At 39.9% G+C, this 20,792-nt stretch overlaps 1 protein-coding gene across 3 annotated transcripts in view; it reads left to right on the top strand.

The window, feature by feature from the left end:
• RANBP17 (RAN binding protein 17) overlaps positions 1-20,173 on the top strand; it is a 284,936-nt gene extending 264,763 nt beyond the window's left edge. For all 3 annotated transcript variants that reach the window (XM_025206123.1, XM_025206128.1, XM_014520979.2), the window contains 3 exons: positions 3,498-3,596; positions 14,257-14,384; positions 18,149-20,173. In XM_025206123.1, the coding sequence (XP_025061908.1) occupies positions 3,498-3,596; positions 14,257-14,384; positions 18,149-18,245 (324 nt within the window). In that variant the 3' untranslated portion in view covers positions 18,246-20,173. The remainder of the gene's footprint in view (positions 1-3,497; positions 3,597-14,256; positions 14,385-18,148) is intronic.
• The last annotated feature ends 619 nt before the right edge of the window (positions 20,174-20,792 follow it).

Genomic DNA, 20,792 nt, shown 5'->3' with positions numbered 1-20,792 from the left:
TGCGGGGGTTTGGACTTGATGATCTATTGAGGTCCCTTCCGACCCTAGCATCTATGAATCTATGGATGTCTACACAAGACGCTACTACACCGTGGTTATTGCGCCTTTATTTAGCACTTGTCTAGACACAATAACACAGTACACACTACACACAGTAACACAAGTTAATGCACAGTTACTACACACAGTAACACAAAAAAAAGTAATGCACAGTTACTACACACAGTTACTACACACAGTAACACAAAAAAAAGTAATGCACAGTTACTACACACAGTAACACAAGTTAATGCACAGTAGCACTGGCGAACACCTTTCTTTTGAAGCTACTGTGCAATAGCCTAATACTACTGTGCAGTTGCGTTGCATCACAGTTTTTGCTACTGCGCAATAGTATCAGGCAACTGCGCAGTCAGCATTTCATGTAGACATACCCACGGTGTTTCAGTTCCTCAGGGATCTAAGTGCCCTCAGGAAAGATTGAGTAGTTTAGAATAAAGCCTCCCCCCCCCCACACACACACACACAATTAGTGATGCATATGCTGTCTGAAAAAAAGAGCTAATGATCTCAAACTTACTAGTCAGTCTATGGTGACACATATTGTACTATTATATGAGAACTACTTACCATTTTAACTATTGAGCTATTTCCCTCTGTTTGTGAGAACTTCTAAAAAGTTTTATTTTTCCTCTAACCCAGCCAGTCAGAAGTGAAAACAATACTTAAATGTTGGTGTCAGAGGAAGTGCTCAGAACTGGAAGGGAAGCTTTCCTTACTTCATTTTTGGTGGGATAAGCCATTTACTGAAGAGTCCCCTTTGTTGGTCATAGGACTTCTGCTATATTAGGATTTCTGCTTACTTTTTAAGGAGGATTTTCTTTATTTTTAAGACCAGTAACTTTCATAGCTTGCTTTGTTTGAGTATTATTTGTACTACATTTTTTCCTTTTTTCAGGTGTGAGCATCTTTTTTCTGATTTTGACCAAAAGATATGCACTCTGCCTTCTACTTCATATTCTGTACCAACATAGGACTGAAGACCTGAAAGAAATTCCCACAACTTCTTGGAGTGGGAGCTGGAGATGAAATAGGTGGCAGAATCACACTTCAGAATCACCCTTGAACCATTACCCCAGGTCTAGTAGTAGCATAAAGTTTGCTCTAGGTGGTGCCATCTTTCAAATTAGGCTTCAAACTGAAAGCCTGCCTATTTACAGCCATGAAATATCCCATGGCATTTTTTGTGAGAAATAGAAATATGTCAGTCCTGGTGTCCAGGCCAAGCTCCTGTTTGACTAATTGCATCCCTACCAATGAAAAATGTCCATGTACTTTCAAGAGACTTGCTCTAAGATTACCAAATAAAAGGTACTGTAGAGTTTTAAAGGATCATATTCATGTTTCAGGGTCAGGGTCCTTCCTGCATAGAGCAGGGGAGCTGGACCCAATGATCTCAAAAGGTCCCTTCCAGCTCTAAACTACTCTGAATCTGCAAGTCTCTGTTATTACTTCCACTGTGGATTTTAGTTGTTTGCATTAACTGAAAAGTCGTTTGCTGCATGCATGGACAGCCAAATGCTCGATTAAAAGTTGTTGATTTTTTGTAGGGATGTGTCAATTCCATGGCAAAGTATACTATTTTATCATTTAGTACTGTCTCTGTGTTTATGTACTTCACTTTTTGAGCATGCTAAATATGTGATTAGCTATTATAGAATAAAATCCTATCAATTAAAGCGAATTGAAGAGCTTGGCTTTCCCGCATCAGATCATGCAATACTAACTTGAGAGTTTCATATAATTTTTGGATATCTGTGTTCCAAGTGATTTGTAGTGCAGGGATCCATCTTTTTCATTTAGTGAAACATGTTGTTTGACTTAGACTTGGTCAGTTATTACAGGCTGGTTTGCAGTGTGTCAGCTCTCTGGGGACTCTGTTCCTACCTACTCATTGGCCTAGAAGAAATGATTTAATGATTTTCCACATTCTCCTCATGTGTTTGGTTTTAGGGCTGGTAGATATTTTTACAGATGTGAGTCAAGTTCTTTGCTGGCGACATTTTACAAATTTTCAGTCTATTTAATCCCAAACAGAGACCTTTTAGATTCATGTGGGTCGTGCCCCATAGCATTTTGAGCTGTAATGTGTTTCTAAGACACTATGAGGCATTTTATTTTCTATTTATTTCAGTTTATGAAGGTTCTGCCAACCCAGTGTGCTGGGTGCATGTACAATCTCTATTAATGCTGTGTATACCTATTATAACTCTGTGCCCAATAGTAAGAGCTTCCCAGCTCTCTCCTACTGAATTTGAAATCTTATCCCATCCGCCCTACAGTACTGATCTTGTGCTAAATTGTCACTTGTTTGGACCACTGAAGATTGCTCCCCATGGGTAGATTTGCAGTGATGCAGAGATGCAACTAACAGTGCAGGAGTAGCTGCAACAGCACCAAAAAAGCTTATTTGAAGGTGGTATCAAGAAACTTGTGACTCGCTGGAATAACTGTTGCAAAGTACAGCAACTATGTAGAGAAGTGATGTGGTCCAATAAATGATCACTGGACGGAGAATGCTTTTAATTCAAAATTGCTGTTAGTTTCTGAAATGCCCTTGTAGTAATAGCCTGCAGCATTAACAGCATTTGTAGCCAGACCAGAAAAGAACTGACAGTGCTATTAACCCTTCCAAAATTACTGATGACTGGCTCTGACAAACCAAGAGGGAAGTGAATCCCAGAGCTGAGGTCCACACACTGCAAATGTCGTTTCTTAGTTCAAGGTAACAGTGCTGAACAGTTTATATTCATGACTCTCAAAGTCCTTTACAAAGGTGAGTAAATACTGTTCTTCCACTAGACAGGTTAGGTAGCTAAGGAAATCTGCTTTCCTAGGTTCAAAGTCAAAATAACCAGTACCAATCAGTACCTAGATCCCCTGACTCTTTTTGCTGAATCAGATTGTCTTTACAGAAACAGAGAGCTATTTTAGATGCCTCCATTGATCATGAGTTCTGTGCTAATTTGAGAAAAGAAGTGGCCTCTGAGGTAACAAAGGTAACCTATTCAAGGTTAAAACCAGAACCTTCAGTGGTACCTCAAAATAGGTAGTAGTAGATAAGTAGTACTGAGGTAGTAGTAAAAACACAGCCCTACATAGAATGTGCTGAAGTAGTCCGTTGCACTCTACACAGCTTTGGAGACAAGCAGACAAAGGTGAAACGTGATAGCAGTTTTCTAATATTTGAAAAACTGCCATGAAGGAGAGCAGCTGCTCTCCCTTGCTGCAGAGAGCAGGACACAAAGTAGTGGGTTAAAACTGCACCAAAGTAGATCTATATTAAATCTCAGAAGAAACTTCTCTACTGGTAGATCAGTGAAACAAGCTGCCCAGGAAAGTTTTGGAAGGTCCTCCATTGGAGGTTTTCAAGAAGAGGCTAGATACACAATAAAGTGAAATATGCAAAGTAATGTGAAATATGTTATTTCTTCCAGATGATGTCAATTCTGATGAACACCATCATTTTTGAAGACTGCAGAAACCAATGGTCTGTGTCAAGACCACTGCTAGGACTTATACTACTCAATGAGAAGGTGAGTATTACCGAAATGCTACCAGCTCTACTCTGTACGTGCTCAATATTGTTTCTGCTCAAATGGTTGAAATAAATTAAGCTGATGAGAAGCTCAAAAGGAACACTACCAAGATAAATATTATATAAATCTTATTTGGATATTTAGAATGTATTTTTAATGTAATTTAATTATCGCTGTTCATGCTATTTATTTAATTCATTCACTTCCTTCAGCCTGGGTAGTAAAACCAATTTGGATGTCCACCCAATTTCTGCTTTTTTATGTATCAGCTGCCAGAGTGTCTGGATTGTTAATTAAGCAGGGGAAGTTCTAACTCCAGCAAAAACAAAATTAAAACCTTTCTGTTCACTGATCATTTTAAACACCTGTATTAACCCTTTGCCAGACTGTTGCTATCTCTTGGTAACAAAACATGAATTTGGAGGAATAAATAATATGGCATCATCCCTTTCAGTACAGTTTTAGGAGATTACAAATCTAACAGTAGTCATAGTTTGTTATATTTCCTCTCTCTATTTACTATATTTGCTCAATAATTAACGTGCTTTATTGAACACAGTTATGTTTGTTCATGGATAGCCAGAGGGTTTTTTTCTTCCTTTACAAATTATAGCAAGGAACATTTTGTCTTGAAAACATTAAAGCATCTACAAATGTCTGTACTGAGTAAGATAAATATGAAGCCATGGGTCCTAGTCCCCACAGGTTTCCATGACCCCTTCTTGTCCTACATGAGTGGGACCACTGCTCATAGAATCTCACAATTCTAATCTCAAAATTGAAGTTACTTAGCAGTTATTCCACAGAAAGAGAAGGATGGTATCTAGCCCATAGCTATATGTGTGTATGACAGCTTGTTTCACAAAAGGTGAATGACCTAGTTTGCTTGATGGAAGAATCCACTCAAATTTACAGCCAAAAATTCAAATGCGACTTAAGAATCACAAAAATACAATTCACCTTTTTCTTAATTTTTGCAGCTCTGCCCTTCCAGCCTTAGACTGGACATAGAAATTCAATTCCCGCTTGACTTAAGCAAGGCCATAGATAGGAAATCTAGTGAGAAAACCAGTTCTTCCAGTTGTTCTAATTCAGTTCTTCCGGAAAGATTCACAAAAGCAACTGCTGTTTTGGGACTTTCTCTGAACTGTATAAATCGTAACTATTAGATGTATTTCTTAAGGTTCAGATCATTTGCTTGTAGGCTGATAACCTAGACTAGAATGCATTCTCCAGCTTGTTCCTTCTGAAAGATCTGAAACTATGAATTTCACTGTGCTCTGTGTAGATTACTGTGGACCAGTATTTTTCAAACAGGGCTATGTGATAAATTTCTAGAAGGTACATGAGAGGAAAGACAGGGAAAGCAGAAGAAAGGAAAGGGAAATATAAATGGAAGGAAAAAATATTGAAGAATAGCTTTTCAATATTTCTTTGGTTGTTGGAGAGATTAGTGTTCATAGCCCAGAACCATAAGAGTGCTCATCACCATAATAAATTTGAAAAGGGGCATGTGGCCTAAAAAGGTTTAAGAGCCAATGATACAGGCAGTTGTCTGAAAAGGAAATAATTTAGCAAATTCATGTGAGCCAGTCTAAATATGGGCAGTTTGCTCCATATGGCAAGGCATTACTGCTGAAGATATTGACCTGTAGTATTCTCCATACTTCACAGCTAGTTCTAACTTTATTCTGAATTGCTTTATCTCTTGGGCAGTCACAAGTGGCAGTGTATTACTGCTTTGGAGAATGAATTGTCTATACAATAAGAGGGTGCTGGGAAAAAATAAGACACTAAGATTAGCGGCAGCCGCATACATTAAAATTCAAACTGAAATCCCAGCTATGGAAGGAAACTAATAGAAGAAGAAAATATATCAAGAAGAGAAGCGCTGTCTCATCATTCACCTGTGCTGAAGGATCCAATTTTAGCCATATCCAATAGCACTGTCATTCATCTTCTTGGTGTGTTATTGTGATTTAAATCCAAGCTCTATAAGAGAGAGCAGTTCTTTTAAAATGATTGAGAGGGAATAAGGGCAAATTCAGTGTTTAGAAAAAGTTTATGACATCACAATATTATACTTTACAGATGGAAGCAATATTTCCTACTTTGGGAGGAAAACTAATCATTTTCTATCTGCTCTGAGTCACTGCATCATTATAAAAGTGGGAAATAAGTAGTTTTGTGCATTCCCAATCTTGTTCGAGATGACACTTTTGTTTATATAATGCTTCTGATTTATAGCATTTAAGTATTAGCCTGACTACATATTAATTATGTGTTTTTGATGTTAGCTGCTTCAGAGTAAGAAAAAATTAAATATTTCACTTGAAGATAAAATCTTGCAGTTGTGAATCATAAGGAATAAATGTGCAACTAGCAAACCATTCTTTCTGCTGAAATTAGACTATTTCTAATGACCATGGATTTTGCTTGCAAAAGGGTGTCTGTTGTGGGCACCTTTACTTAGTAGCAACTCAGTTATGTTACCTTCCTTTTTGAAAGGTAGAGGAAGGGAATGACTTATGTCCAGTCACTTTTCAGGAAGGTTTTGCTCTGAGGATATACAAGATGTGAAGACCCCCTTAGATTGCCTTCACCCTCTGTATCTCAAGGCTGTGTTGTGGAGGGCTCTAGAAAATATAGCTGTAGTTCTGTAGCTGCAGAAATTATCTTAACTCATTCCAGCACAAAGATAGACTATTAATTGAACATTGATTCCCTTAATTCAAGACATGATCGCTGTTGCTACAGTTACTGCTGGCCAGCAACCATGGGGGTCGCTCATGCTGCGGTTTCTCTGCTTGGGCACTTGCTCCATTTTTGATGGGGCTTCTCCGCTCTTAAATCAGTCACATAATTCAGTTCAAGTATAAGGGAACACATTTGTCCCATGGATGCAGATGACTGCAGTTGGCATGTGCTTGCATCAACAGGAATGGCTGTTGCGGAGTGGGAAATGCATTCTAGGTTCCACAGCAGCACTACTAGGAGCCTCCCCTGGAAAGATGGTGAATCAGTAATTTTGTCTCGCCTCTGAAACAGCCCTCCCCAGAGCAGTGGGGAACAATTCAAAAATGGCTTGTTGCATTGTTACCTCACTCCAGTAACTACACCAGGGATGCACTGAGTTGCATACATACTGTCATTCTGGCTCTTGGTGGCAGGCAAACCTACAAGAAATCCTGTCACCACTAAGACACTGAAGCAGCAGTTCCTTTTTACCTGCTTTTAACCAACAAAATACAGGCTTTAAAGAAGAGGCTATTGAAGAAGATGCCTAAAAAGCCTCTCCAATTTCTTTAGGGTCCAGAGAAACTCCTGAGAGACAATGTTACCAATAGACCAAGTTCATCATTTAATGGGGGGGGAGGGGGTGTACAATTAATTTTCAAACTGATGAAGACAGTTTTTAGGAAAAACTTCTTACCATCCCATATGCTGGAGGATATTAACAATGCTTCTTTTCATGACAGCCAGCTTCAAGAAACCTTGAGACCACTGGTCACAAAACCAACTCTTGGAAAATCTTGAAAGATTTTTTTTTATTATAGACCTGACCTGAGTAATCTATGCCATTATCACTTTGGGGCCTCACTTCTGCATGTGCTGTTCATTGACAGATTTCAATGCTGTTCAGCTGCCCTGGCTTTCTATTCATTATAAACTATAAGGCTGTAAAACATTTTGGACATGGTTGCTTAACAAACTGTCCCCTCTTGGTGCAAGATTTCTCTAATTGTTGCTCACTGAAGATGCTGAAACAAGCACCTCTCTGGTTTTAAAACACACATTCTTTCTGTGCTTCCAATGGACAGGCATAGTTCCAACTTGGCAACCTTAAACTCTGTTGCAGATCTTCTGTGTCCCAGGTTGGGGTTTTTTGGACAGCAGTGTGATGCACCCTGATTCCAGATGCAGCCAGCTACACCTTTGAGACACACTTTCAGGGTATTCTTGCACCCTAAGATGTTCCCTTCAGCCCTGCCATCTGCTGCTTGACCACAGAAAACAGACTGAGATATTCCAAGGGCCACCTTCCTGACCTATGGCTTTATCTGCCTCACCTAGGTCTTGCCAATTCCTAGTCGAGGGGGGTTTTCCAGCTAAAAGAATCACACCCTTGTCCAGTCATGTGCTCAGAAATGATAGATCCCACCTTAGAAGAGGCCTGCCTGTATGGTCAAATGCTCTGAAATCACATTTACCACTGACAGTAAGTAAGCTGTAAAAGATAACAAAAAGATTTATTATAAAAAACAAGGGAAGACATAAGAAATCAGTAACCATGTGTTGAAATACAGACAGAGATACTTGCCTTTATCTGGTCAATTCCATTCTTCAATAGAATTATTGGAGATCAAATATTATGCATATAACTTCCAGCCCCCTAAGGTTATTCTTTTGACCAGTCAGGCACCTTTACTTAACCCACTTATTAACTGGAGAAATATTTACATTCTTTCAGACATAAGCATTACTAGTCCAGTCTTCCAGTTCTAATCAAATACTCTTTGGGTAGAAGGTTATTTCCCTTAAAAAGAAATTCTCCTGCTTGGGTTAGACCTCGGCACCTCACATTGGCACCCAATATGCATAGCTTTGTAAATACAAACTCTTGTATTCACTTCTCCCAGTCATCTAGGCTTTCATTCCTCTACATGTGAATAGCCTCTGTCCGTTCTATAATCTCATTCACCCTCTTTGACTGGCTGTCATACAAAGGTATAGAACTACATCCATATCAAACACTGTAACTCATGCAAACATACAAATAACGAACTTAGACATAGCTTATCTTTAGCTGTTTATAAACACCAAATACCCTAAATCAGGTAACCTAATTCAGGAAAGCATGCATGACACTCCATAAAGACCTCAAAATATTCTGGGTTTGTGACAAGATTGAGGAAGGCCGTAGTTTTGATGTTTACAGGTTTCCTTCACCAACCACGGTTTTGCCAACCACGGTTTTGAGTCTCCACACTTAATATTCTTTATACCATTTTGGCTACCATGTTATGCAGTTTTGAGTAACCACAGTTTTCCATGGCCACTCATCAGCCCGCCAGCCGTGCCGTCCCAGGGCTGTGTGTAGTGACAGTGCTGTGGGGGGTGCTCGCATGTGGCAGCCGCTGCATACCACGCCACTTTCCTATGGCTGGTCATGGCTCTGCAGGCTGCTGACTGTCCAATCATGCGCCGCTGAAGGCAGGCACAAAACACCCCTATCCCATGATTCAGACAGTTGGGAGCAGGGAGGTGCTGCGATGTGCTACGTGAGGCCAGCAGCACCTGGTGCATCCCTTCCCTTCCCCCTCCCCTGGGTAGGAGGTCACTGCACTGGGGGAGAACCCACCACCACACCCCAGGCATGCTCCGTCCCCGCCCACCAGCACATACCCCTATGACCTGTCTAAGTACCCCTAGGGGTATGCGTACCCCCAGTTGACAACCCCTGTATTAAAGGTAAATAAAACTGATTTCTATACACTGTATGTTCCTTTATTATTCATATTCAAGTCCCTAACCCCATTTTTCCCATAAGCCTTTTGTGTTACCAACCACGGTTTTGCCAACCATGGGAACTTTCAGGAACCTAGCCCCCGTGGTTCGTGAGGGAAAACTGTATATGTTTAATTTGAAGATTGTTTGACAGGTAAGTCATTTCAGTTTGGATCTCTGTATATTTTCAATATCTGTACAAGCCCCTGCATCTATTAGACCTCTTTGAAAATCTAGGTCTAAAAGAACAGATTTATCTTGTGTTTCTGCATGTCCACATTCTTGGGATACACCAATGTTAGGACTTAAGTGGGTGGATCCTTCTACAGTAGTGTCTATAGAACACTTAGAGCTGTTCTTGTCTCTGAGTGGGCACGGCTTCACATGCAGTTAGTGCACATAAATAAACTCTGGAGCTGATTGCTCCAGAGTTGTTTGCTCCTGGGCACACCATTCAAACGGCATGCCCAGAAGTAATTAACTCTGGAGCAATTGGCTCCGGAGCTTATTCATGTGCAACACATGGAATAAGTTGGCAGAAGGGTCAGCCTGCCAGCCTAGAGCTGCTCCAACCAGGCGTAATGTGCAGCAGGGGGACTGGCTGGGACACGAGGGAGCTTTGGTGCAGGGCTAGGTGATAGGCACCCTCCACACTGAAGCACCGTTATGCCCCAGCCAGCCAGGTCAGAGTCTACATGTGTGTTGCTGCTCACAAAAAAAATTCTCAGCAGGGTAATATTTGTAAATACAAGTACTACTCTGCTTTAGGGTTCATTAGTTTTGTGTTCCCTAATAGAGGTCCATGTATAGGTGCTGAGATGTTTACTGCAGAGCTAATTAGTCAGGTCCGCAGTTAAAGTCTCATGTAGATGTTCCCAATATGGAAAAAATTGGGATATAAAAGGGAAGTATAGTGTGCCAACTCACATCAGTGGTTTCCATACAACCGGGTGCTTGGCCCCAGATTGATTATACTGGACCATTCACAGAGTTATGTTCAAAGTTTAGTTAGGTTTTACTTAGCTCTATTTTTCTTAGGGTATTTCCTGTTTTTATTTTTACTAAAGATATTAGTGCCATGGTGCAGATCTTAGTTCTGAAATTTGGAATAAAAGATGAAGAATTGCAGGTTCATGTACACTTTTGTGCTGCATTTTTCCTACTTTGCATCCCCATGTGCATTTTGGCCTACTGAGAGAAAGGTCATTCACCTTTTCATTGTCCTGTATTTAGCACCATCACGCTGGGGACAGAAAGAGCATTAGAATCTCTTTGGGTACTTAAACACATGCAGGGAGCCTGCTCCGACACGCTGGAAATCCAGCACATCAGGGCAGACTTGATTAATCGCGTCTTCTGGAGCACGTAAATTGATGCAGTCTGGCAGCCTCGCACGTCACGCATATCAGCGGCACAGTGCACCTCCGCGCTGAGAAAATGGCGGCAGTGCACAATGAACTAAAACATGTTCAATGTGCTTCAGTTCAAAGTGCACCACCAACATTTTCTCAGCACAGAGGCGTGTTGCGCCGCTGATGCACATGACACATGGATGTTTTTCATTAGCACAGCTTGCTAATTGAAAGCACCCACCACCATGTCAGAAACACATGCAAAAATGTCCTTTGAGGCTATGTTAGTACAGAAAACACTAGTTAAACCTTGGGTTCTGAAACACAGGGATTCATCAGTAAGTGATGTGAGACCAGCCTCAACTCCAATCCCAAGAAGATTAGAAAGCCTATCAAAGTCCCAGCACAAATTTTGTCAGTTTCTTTAGCTGGATTTGAACATAGGTGCTAATTACTCTGAACATAGGAAGATCAGATACAACTGAGCCTAAAAACATGGCCTGAGACAATCTCTGCCTCATGAATTGGCTGAAGGGTCGTACTCAGAGGGTGGTGGTGGATGGGTCATATTTGACCTGGGGGGAAGTGGGCAGCAGAGTCCCCCAGGGCCCGCACTGTTCAATTTCTTTATCAGTGATTTGGACGATGGGATGAAAAGCAACCTGTTCAAATTTGCTGATGATACCAAAATATGGGGAGAGGTGGGCACGTTAGCAGGGAGGGGGAGAGACTGCAGAAAGACCTGGATAGGTTGCAGGGGTGGGCTAACAAAAACAGGATACGTTTCAATACTGACAAATGCAGGGTGCTGCACTTGGGCAGTAGTAACCAGCAGCACACTTATAAGATGGGAAACTCCCTTCTTGAGAGCACGGAGGCAGAAAGGGATCTTGAAGTCATCATTGACTCCAAGATGAACATGGGCCGACAATGCGAGGTCACGGTCAGCAAGGGTAACCAGACCTTATCGTGCATCCACAGGTGCATCTCAAGTAGGTCCAAGGAGGTGATCCTCCCCCTCTACGCGACACTGGTCCGGCCACAGCTGGAGTATTGTGTCCAGTTCTGGGCACCCCACTTGAAGAGGGATGTGGACAACATTGAGAGGGTCCAGAGGAGGGCCACCCGCATGATCCGGGGACAGCAGGGCAGACCCTACAATGAGAGGCTATGGGACCTGAACCTGTTCAGCCTTCACAAGAGAAGACTGAGGGGGGACCTGGTGACCGTCTATAAACTCACTAGGGGGGACCAGAAGGGTTTGGGGGAGACCTTGTTTCCCCTAGCACCCCCCGGGATAACAAGGAATAACGGCCACAAGTTGTTGGAGAGTAGGTTTAGATTAGACATCCGTAAGAACTACTTCACAGTTAGGGCGGCTAGGATCTGGAACCAACTTCCAAGGGAAGTGTGGCTGCTACCCTGGGGGTCTTTAAGAAGCGGCTTGATGCCTACCTGGCTGGGGTCACTTGAGCCCAGTTTTCCTCCTGCCCAGGCAGGGGGTCGGACCTGAAGATCTACAAGGTCCCTTCTGGACCCTACTTCTATGATTCTGTGATTCTATGATAACTGGGACATGAAACTGCAAGACTGCTAGCAAAGATTTTTAACAAAATATAGCACATTACAGTTCCTACCATATGACTAGATAATTGCAAATGTAGTACCTGTATATAAGGGGGGGCGGGGTGATCCATACAACTATAGATTCATTAGTGTGACCACAATGGCATGTAAGACAGTGGAATACATTTTGAAGGACAGAATAATTAAAAAGCATACACCAAAGCAGTGTGGGTTTACCAAAGTTAAGATTGTGCCAGCCTTAACCCATTATCTTACTTTGAGAAGATAATTGATTATATGGACGAGGGAAGTGCAGTAGATCTGACCTGTTGGCACATCAGTAATATATCTGATACGGTCCTGCAAAGGATTTATTAATTAAAGTAGAGAAGATGGGGACTGGGAGAAGAATTGTAAGGCAGGTAAAGAACTGACTAAAGGGAAGATAACAGTGGGTGGTTCTGAAAAGGGAGTTATTAGGACTACTAATGGTGTTTATTAAGCATTGATCCTGAAATATCTCTTATGTAATGTTTTCATTAATATCTTTGGCATAAAAAAGGCATATGGTAATGAAATTTGCTGATGACGAAAAGGTGAGAGACATCACGAATACAGGGAGGCTAAAAATATTATGCAGAAAGAATTCAGTGACTTGAAGTGGAATAAAATAAATGTAATAGTGCAGAATACAAAGTCAGACCCTTTAGGGACTAATTTCTGCTGTAAAAAAAAGTCGCAAGTGACAGCGAAAGAGAAAAACTTTGAGTATATTAATCACATAACTATGAACCACTAATATGGAGTGGCCACACTTGTAATATAGCCATGTAAAAGGCAATTGTGATCTTGGAATATATCAGGTGATGTGTGTCAACAGATAGTAAAGTAGCAATGCCGTTGTATAAGGTACTTGATAAAAATTCTTCTGAAAAGTTGTGTGCAATTCTAGAATCGCCTGTGTTCAAGAAAGATTAATTCAGCACTATAATAGGTTCATAAAAAAACTATTAAGATGGTCAAGGGAAATGGGGGACCTATCTTACTAGAAAGGGATAATTTAGTCTGAAGGCTGAGAAGGAATGTGATTGCTGTCTATAAACTATATCAAGGTAAACACCAGGTACAAAGAAGAACTGACAGTGTTGGCACAAAAATAAGTGGGTGTAAAATGGCAGTGGGTAAATGAGACACAAAATAAGGAACAAAGTTTCTAATCATCAAAGCAGTGAATTTCTGGAACAGGCTGTGTTCCGAACAGCCTTGCAATTTGAGGACTCGGGGCCAGAAAACTTAATGTTTTTAGATGGAACTTGCTAAGGGATGTTACGATGGGTTTGCCTGCATAAGCAGAGAACCAGACTCAGTGATCCAAGAGGTCCCTTCCAATCCTGTGTTTTTATAGTTTGAGAGAATGTGTTTGTGTGGACAGGAGAAAAGCGGTAACAGAATTTCATCTTAACCAGTGCATAAACTTGCTAGTTTCTTCTCAGCGTCTCTGTCACTCACAAGAAGGTAGGCTTCACAACTTGGTTACATTTCATGTTGAAGAGAAGAAACAAACACAGATCTGCTTTTCTTCTGGAAAAGCTTAGAATGTGAAAGGGAGGCTATCTCCATGGTTGGTCCTTAGATATATTTTCATATCTGAAACTTGTGGAGCTGCCACCTGAAACCTAATGCATACTTCCGCTGACTAGCATCCCTTACATCTAGCCTCTAGATCAGATATCCAGTTTGTAAAGCATCATTGCAATCCCTATTTAATAAGGCCCTTTTTTTTCCTACTTGCCAGAAGGAGGAGTACTGCTTGGGGATATGCAGTGAGGCCACTGGACAAAGAAATGAAGGTTACTTCCATGTAACTGGACTTCTTTGAAGTGGATTCTGCACATTTACACTCCCTGCCCACTTCCCCTTTGCTTGGGGGTCCTCTTTTTAATCGCAAATAGAGAAGACAGTGGGTGGAAGGAACTGAGGCAGTCAATGTCCCAGAATCCCCATTTATAGCCTGGCCCTCTAAATAGTCCAAGCTGGAAGGAGTGGGGCACAAGAGCATTTCAGTGGGTCGTGCTGCTAAAAGCCTTTAGCAGTCCAGGTTGCACCATCACAAGCTTCTCACTGAGTGGGAATGAAAAATGGTCCCTCAAACAGCTCCATGTGTAGGTGAGTAGCTTCCATTTTTTATTTAAAACATTTGTTCTCAAGTATTTTCTGCCTTCTAATCACAGTACTTCAGTGAATTAAGGGCAAGCTTGATAACCAGCCAGCCTGACAGCAAGCAAGAAGTCCTTAACCAGTGCTTTAGGAACCTAATGGAAGGAGTCGAACAAAACCTTTTGGTAAAGAACAGAGACAGGTAAGCTTGCAATACCATAATTGCCTTGAATGAGAAAGCTAAATAAAACCCAAGCCTGGAAAATAACAACGTTGTGGGTGTTTGAGGCTAACCTGAACTAAGGTAGTAGTCTACCAAATAATTGTCCTTTAAACTTAATAATTGAAGGTAGCACAGTTCATAATTATCCAGTTACTTGGTCTCACAGATTTCCTTAGGTTAGTCCTAAAGGTAGTGCTTGTCAAGGAATATGTGTTCCTTCCTCCTGTCAGCTATATCCAGTCCTCTGCAGAAAAAAAATACCCCATTTTCTAGGAGAGCAGTTCTCTTTCTCCTTACAACCCATCATCCTCTTAACCAAAACCAATGTCATGTTCTTGCATACTGCAGAATTATTGAGACAGCCAAGTGCCACTTTGATCCCAGTGCCAGCTAATGGAGGAACTACAAAAAAGAGAGACTATAAGATGGGAGCTCTTGAATATCTATATTGATGTTGCTAAGCTGATTTTTTTTTTTAAGAAATCACATTTGACAATGTATGCATTTCCTCCTTCACTATAAAAGAATCAGTGTAATTTAAAATAGAAAAGGAGAAGCCAGCTGGGCTCAGTTCACATTTGCCTTTTGTTGACAGATGTATTCACATTTCCCCAAAAAACCTTTACTCCACCAAACAAACCGTTACCATGTCACAAGAATAATCCTATGCCAGCAGGGTGTAGAAGTTCCTGGGAAGTATTAGACAAAGTTGAAAAGGCATTTGAAAGAAACAAAGCCTAAAATAATCAGCAGTTTTTATTTCTCCGGTATTTTGAGTAATTTTGTCTTTTCAAACTTCCAGGACAGTTTGATCTAGAAAGTCCAAACGTGTTTCTGATTTCTTGTAGTTGACAAGTACTGGTGTTAGGAAAAGGAGGGTTACTGGTGGAATTTGATCTTTCTTAAAATACATTTTTGTATGCATTCTGGTATCTGCAGAATTGATCATTTTCCTTTACCCCTAGCACTAAGCTTACGAACTCCACATGTCTCACTGTGGGTGTGATGGAAATGTGTTGTAGGGGAGGTTGAGGGGCATTATAAAGACTGAAGAGACCACACATTGTAATATACAGACCACATCCATTACCCTAGAAAAGTCCACACAGTATGCATCACATGCAACTTCCCCTGTATGATGGAGAGAGATAGGAATCAGAGAGTCACATGGGAGAACAAGAGATGGCTACTCTGAGAATCAAGATGAGAAGCCACAGGTGGTGGGAGAAAGTTGCACAGACCCATCCTGACACACCTGCAAGCTCTGTGGGGATTGATGCAACTGAATAATCCTTCTGTGTTTTTAAAAAAACTAAGTTGATTTGCAGACCATTTGTAACTGAATAGATACATCCTTAACTTCATATCTAGCTGTTACTTCAGGGGAATACCCTTAAGGAAATGTTCTTTTCTAAGAAAAAATATATTCTGGTATTATAGTCATTTACTGCTGCCTTACTCATAGATTCTTAGACTTTAGAACCAAAAGAGGGGCTATTGCATCATCCAGTCTGACCTCCTGGATATCACAAGTCATGGAATTTCACCCCGCTACCTCTGCATTGAGCCCAGGAACTTGTTTGACCCAAACAACTTTCTAGAAAGGCATCCAGTGATCTGAAGATACCAAGAGATGGAGAATCCAGCTATATATCCTAAGTAAAGTGTGTTTCAGGTCTGCATTGTAGCTCATAATGTTCACATTTTTTTTTAAATCGCAACATTATCTCACCAGAGAGACCTGCAGGAGCTGAACAGACAAAGAAGCTAAACTCACCTTTCATTTCCAGGCAAGCTGTTGGATGCATTGTCTGGGCAGTATGGAGTATATTGGGATGCTATTACCTGTGCTGTCTCTATTCTGAGATCAGAAAAAAGACTTCAGTCCAAGGGCCCACAGTCACCCAGCCACAAACACTAAATTTGGACATACACATTTCTAAAAGCCTTTTGTATCTATAATCTGTGTAATATTCTAACATTAGGAATGTTGAGGAGTCGTTTGGGGACACCCCCCTAGAGGTGCTAGAATTAGAGCTAAGTATATAGCTGTCTAGAGCTGTGCAAGCAAGTATTATTTAGAAGAGTTCCCAGAAAATAGCACATCAAATAAAAAAACTCTTTTTCACAGCAGCAGCATCCAGCTAGCTTGGAAAGGTTTTTAAGCAACCACATTATCAAGAAGTAACCTCTCATACCTGCATATTTTTATGTTTATTTTTAATATTTTAAAAGATTAAAAGAGCTGAGGTTTATTTTGGGCTCTTTTAAGTGCTTTGTAACTCCCTGGGAAAGTCTTTTTTGATAGATTTGTGTTTAATTCTAAATGTCTAAACTGAGCAGAAATCAATTCTCATTAGCAATGAAATAACACAAAAGTAAAAAAGAAAATTACACACACAAACAGCTTAATTGCATCCTGTATTCCCACACTGTGTGATCACCCATACCAACACCAGCCTATCACACAGCTGATGTATGCAGCCTACAATGAGCTACAGAGCCTGAACAGGAAGACATACCAGCCCCATCCTTCAGAGGGACCTCATGAGGGAAATCCTTAGACCTGCTTTGGATCTCAGTGGCATCTTTGGATCTCCTACACCAGCCTGCAATCCTGCTTTGGATCTCTTACACCAGTCCACACAGAGCCCTCTGCAGAAATGAGCCATTAGCTATAATTCACAAGTGTTGTTCTTTCACATGTGTTGTCTTGACTTGTCTTTACTGAGCCTGTAAAACCTGACCAACTAAAAGCAAAAGAGCATAATGGCTGCAACAGCTGCAGGTGCAGCATTAAAATAAAAAGGAAGAAGCTGCTAATCATAGGCAGAAATATGCCTACAATTTTAAATGAGAAGTAAAGTACATTTTTGTTACTGCAAATTGATGTCTGACATGATAAAAGGCAGGGAAATGTTACGTTTTAGCTAAGGATGGACTAAGGAATAGGTGAAATCTGGATCATGTTTGGGTTATCATTGGGACAGGACTCAGCTAGGATCCAGATTCAGGTGTGATAGTGCTGAAATGTTATGGGCTATCCTTAACACATTTTTGGACCCCTAAAAATTGTATTCTCTATATTCACCCCATCTCCCATGATTTATTTAAACAAATCAGGACCAAAAGGAGCTGCCTCATTTTTTTATTTTAAAAAATGTATAATATGTGAGATTCCAGTTGTGTTCTCCCACTCTCTTACACTTGCCAACATACAGTAACAGAGAATGTTCTACCTATACTGATAATGCAGAGAATTTGGTCTGTGCCAGAACTATAATTGTATCCCGCTTCACGAGAGACAGGTTGTACTTCACCATCACTCCCTAGAAAGAATAACAGGCCTAAAATGACTTGAATTTGATGACCTTCTGGACACGTTGCAGAAGGCCATCCATCGGGGCTTTTTTTGGAGGCCTGTTCTTAGAGGCATCATAGAGTAGAAATAAACATTCCTGTTTCTTAGCTGAATGAGTTGGCTTGTTACCAAATAAGATTTTTCTTTTATGCTAGACTGAATTTGTATGTTGTTCAGATATGGTGTTTTTAATGCTTTGGGAATTCACTGTTATAAGGCTAATTAACATGGCACATAAAGGTGAGCATTTTTCCTACTTTTAAATTGTTTGGCTTTAATTTTTCATTTTATTCATTTTATTTTCTCGTATTGTTTATATTTAAATAAATTCACAAGTACTCAGTTTGGTTTAACTAAGCATTTTGGGTTTTCTTTTGCCTAGATTCACCCAGAACATGTCAGTCTTTCGAAGAGACATGGCAGACGCTCTGCGCAACGAAGGGGCCGCAGAACCAAGCAGTTTAGATATGATGAGCTGACACTGACTTTGGATACCAGAGCACTAATTAGAAAAGAGACTCTTAGAGTTTTGGATTTGGCCATATTGTTAGCAGATTTTGACTCTTATAGAAACTATTTTTTTTAAAAAAAGCTTCTGCCTTTTTATATTTCTGGCCTAAATATAAGAATTTATTCTAGTGAAGACAATGTAAAATCAGTCTTAGCTTAAAAAACATTTTCAGCTTTTCATATCAAAATTTATTATCCCTGTTCTTTTACATTTGCAAAATTGGTGTAAAAATAATACTTAACCAAAGAATATAATAAATGCATGTTGCTTTTAAGCTTGTATTAGTTGATGATTCTCAGTTCCACACAAAATAGTAAATGTCCTTGAACATAAACAAAAAATCCAAGCTCACTTTCACTCAGTTCACCTTGATCAAAACAGAGGTGGAAAGCAGTATAATTTCTATATGAATTCCTTTGAATTAATAAAAAAACATATATTTTTCTACAAAATGACTGCATGTATATGTAGACTTTATTCCCAGTGAAAAGAACATTGACAACTAAAAGAATAAAAAATAACCCCTGAGACTGTGTTAGAAATCTGAAATATTACATATCATAAAATTAAAGATAGTACTGAAACCTTTCATGAGATACAGGAAATATTTTCATTTCACAGATGTACATGTCCAAGTGAGCTTATTCCAGAAAAAAAAGACAAATACTACAGTTGTTAAATGCTAAGACGTTTCTTTAAAAGAATTAAATCATCTGCCACTGGAAAAAGAAAGCAGATAGTTACAAAGACTTATATCCCATATTTAGAGTGGTATGTGGCACAATGAAGATGAAAAGATGCATCTAAAATAGAAAACTCAGCAGATTCATCTTCTCCTATTCAGGGATCATAAAGAGTTCAATACATGCCAAAACAAAATTCCTTTTGTACTGTAAGGCTTACACTTAATGTTATCCACTCTGAGTTCATGTAGAACAATTAATTTCCATTGTGTGGTGGGTATGAATTATTGTGTGGGTTGATGAAATACACAAATTAATTGGAATGAGGTTTAACAAAAATTGAACTATTTAAGCAATAAGTCAATTAGTTCATAATGTACAAAAGCTATTATGTGCAATTAGAATTTGCTGCTGTCTTTTTTACTAAGATGTAAATAATCTATTTCATGTGTTTTTCATGCTTTTGTATATTTGCATAACTTGGTAACACATTTCCCACTTTCTGGATAAAAATATGAGATGGTCATTGCAGCTAGAAGAAGAGATTCAAATCAGAATTTCTGGTAGACGCATCTATTTTTCCTGTGTGATTTCATATATTTTTCCACAAATCTTTAAATTACAAGAACTCAGTATAAGAGGGAATCAGTTAAGAAGTTTTCTACTTTCCTACTTCTAAGCTTAGCTGAAAAAAATATTATAACCTGCAGTTTAAGGGCCTGATTTCCAGAAGTGCTGAATACTCAAAACACTCCAACTGTGGTTACTAAAAGCTGTGGATGCTCAGCACCTTTCAAAATTAGGCCACTTTTATTTAAGCATAATATAATTATTTAATGTTGACTAGGAGCTCAATTTTAGTTGCCCAGGTTTGAGAATTTTGTCCAAAGTGCTGATCATTATTACTGCTTAGTCATATCTAGCAACTGTCAAGTCACCTTTCTTTTCAGTCCTTAGAAGAAACTAGAATCTTCATTATTAAGCCAAAACCTGAAAGCCGCAAATTGTGAGCTACTTCAAACAGCATAGAGGTCTTCCTCACCTTTCTCCTCACCCTACAACTTGTCCTCTGCTTCCCTTCCCCACCCCCTCCCCCCCAGACTCTGTGTAATATGGTTCTTACTGCCCCCCCACACACACTTTTTTTTTGGCAGTTTTGCTGTATAAACCACATCAGTTCCCTGGAGGCTGTATATTTGTATTAAAAGGTTCAGATGAAAACTAATGATTTCTTTGACTCTCTGGTTTTCTTTTTCATACTGAGGAAATAAATATTGGTTGCCTGCAATAAGTTTGTGTCCACAGATCAGTCAGTGTACTGGTTAAATTAGCTACTCTGCTGAAAGCTTAAGTTTGGCATACTGAACAGGAGCACTGTGTGCCCTCATAACTCAGCAATCAAGTTTTAGGGGCTCCCTCTAATAGAAGGCTAGTGACTCCCTGGAGTATTGAAGTGCAGTTTTGAAATTTCACTTATAGCACAAACGTTGTTATAACTTACAAACAAAGAAGATCCTAAGGAAAGTCTTGTAAACTGGACAGACTTGATATACATATTTGAACAGCATTTCAGCCTTGGTTAACAATTGACAACCAGAACTTATTTAGAGTAGATAGCCATATAAACAGGCCTGCTTTTAGGTTTGGAAATGGATGGCATGGCAAATAGAGCTAATATTTTATGGCTCCAGCTTTTTTCTTAAGGGTCTTACTTTCAATTTTTCAAACGGACCCTGTCAAAGCAGGTATAGCCAGAATTTAACCTTTTCTTTTTTCTTCCCCATTTACAAAATACATGTAATTGTTGTATTCTCCCTCCACCCCCTGAGTTC

This window comes from Alligator sinensis, unplaced genomic scaffold (genome assembly GCF_000455745.1).
Source record: "Alligator sinensis unplaced genomic scaffold, ASM45574v1 scaffold156_1, whole genome shotgun sequence".
Classification (NCBI taxonomy): Eukaryota; Metazoa; Chordata; order Crocodylia; family Alligatoridae; genus Alligator; species Alligator sinensis.
This window is presented reverse-complemented; position numbering and strand designations above follow the sequence as displayed.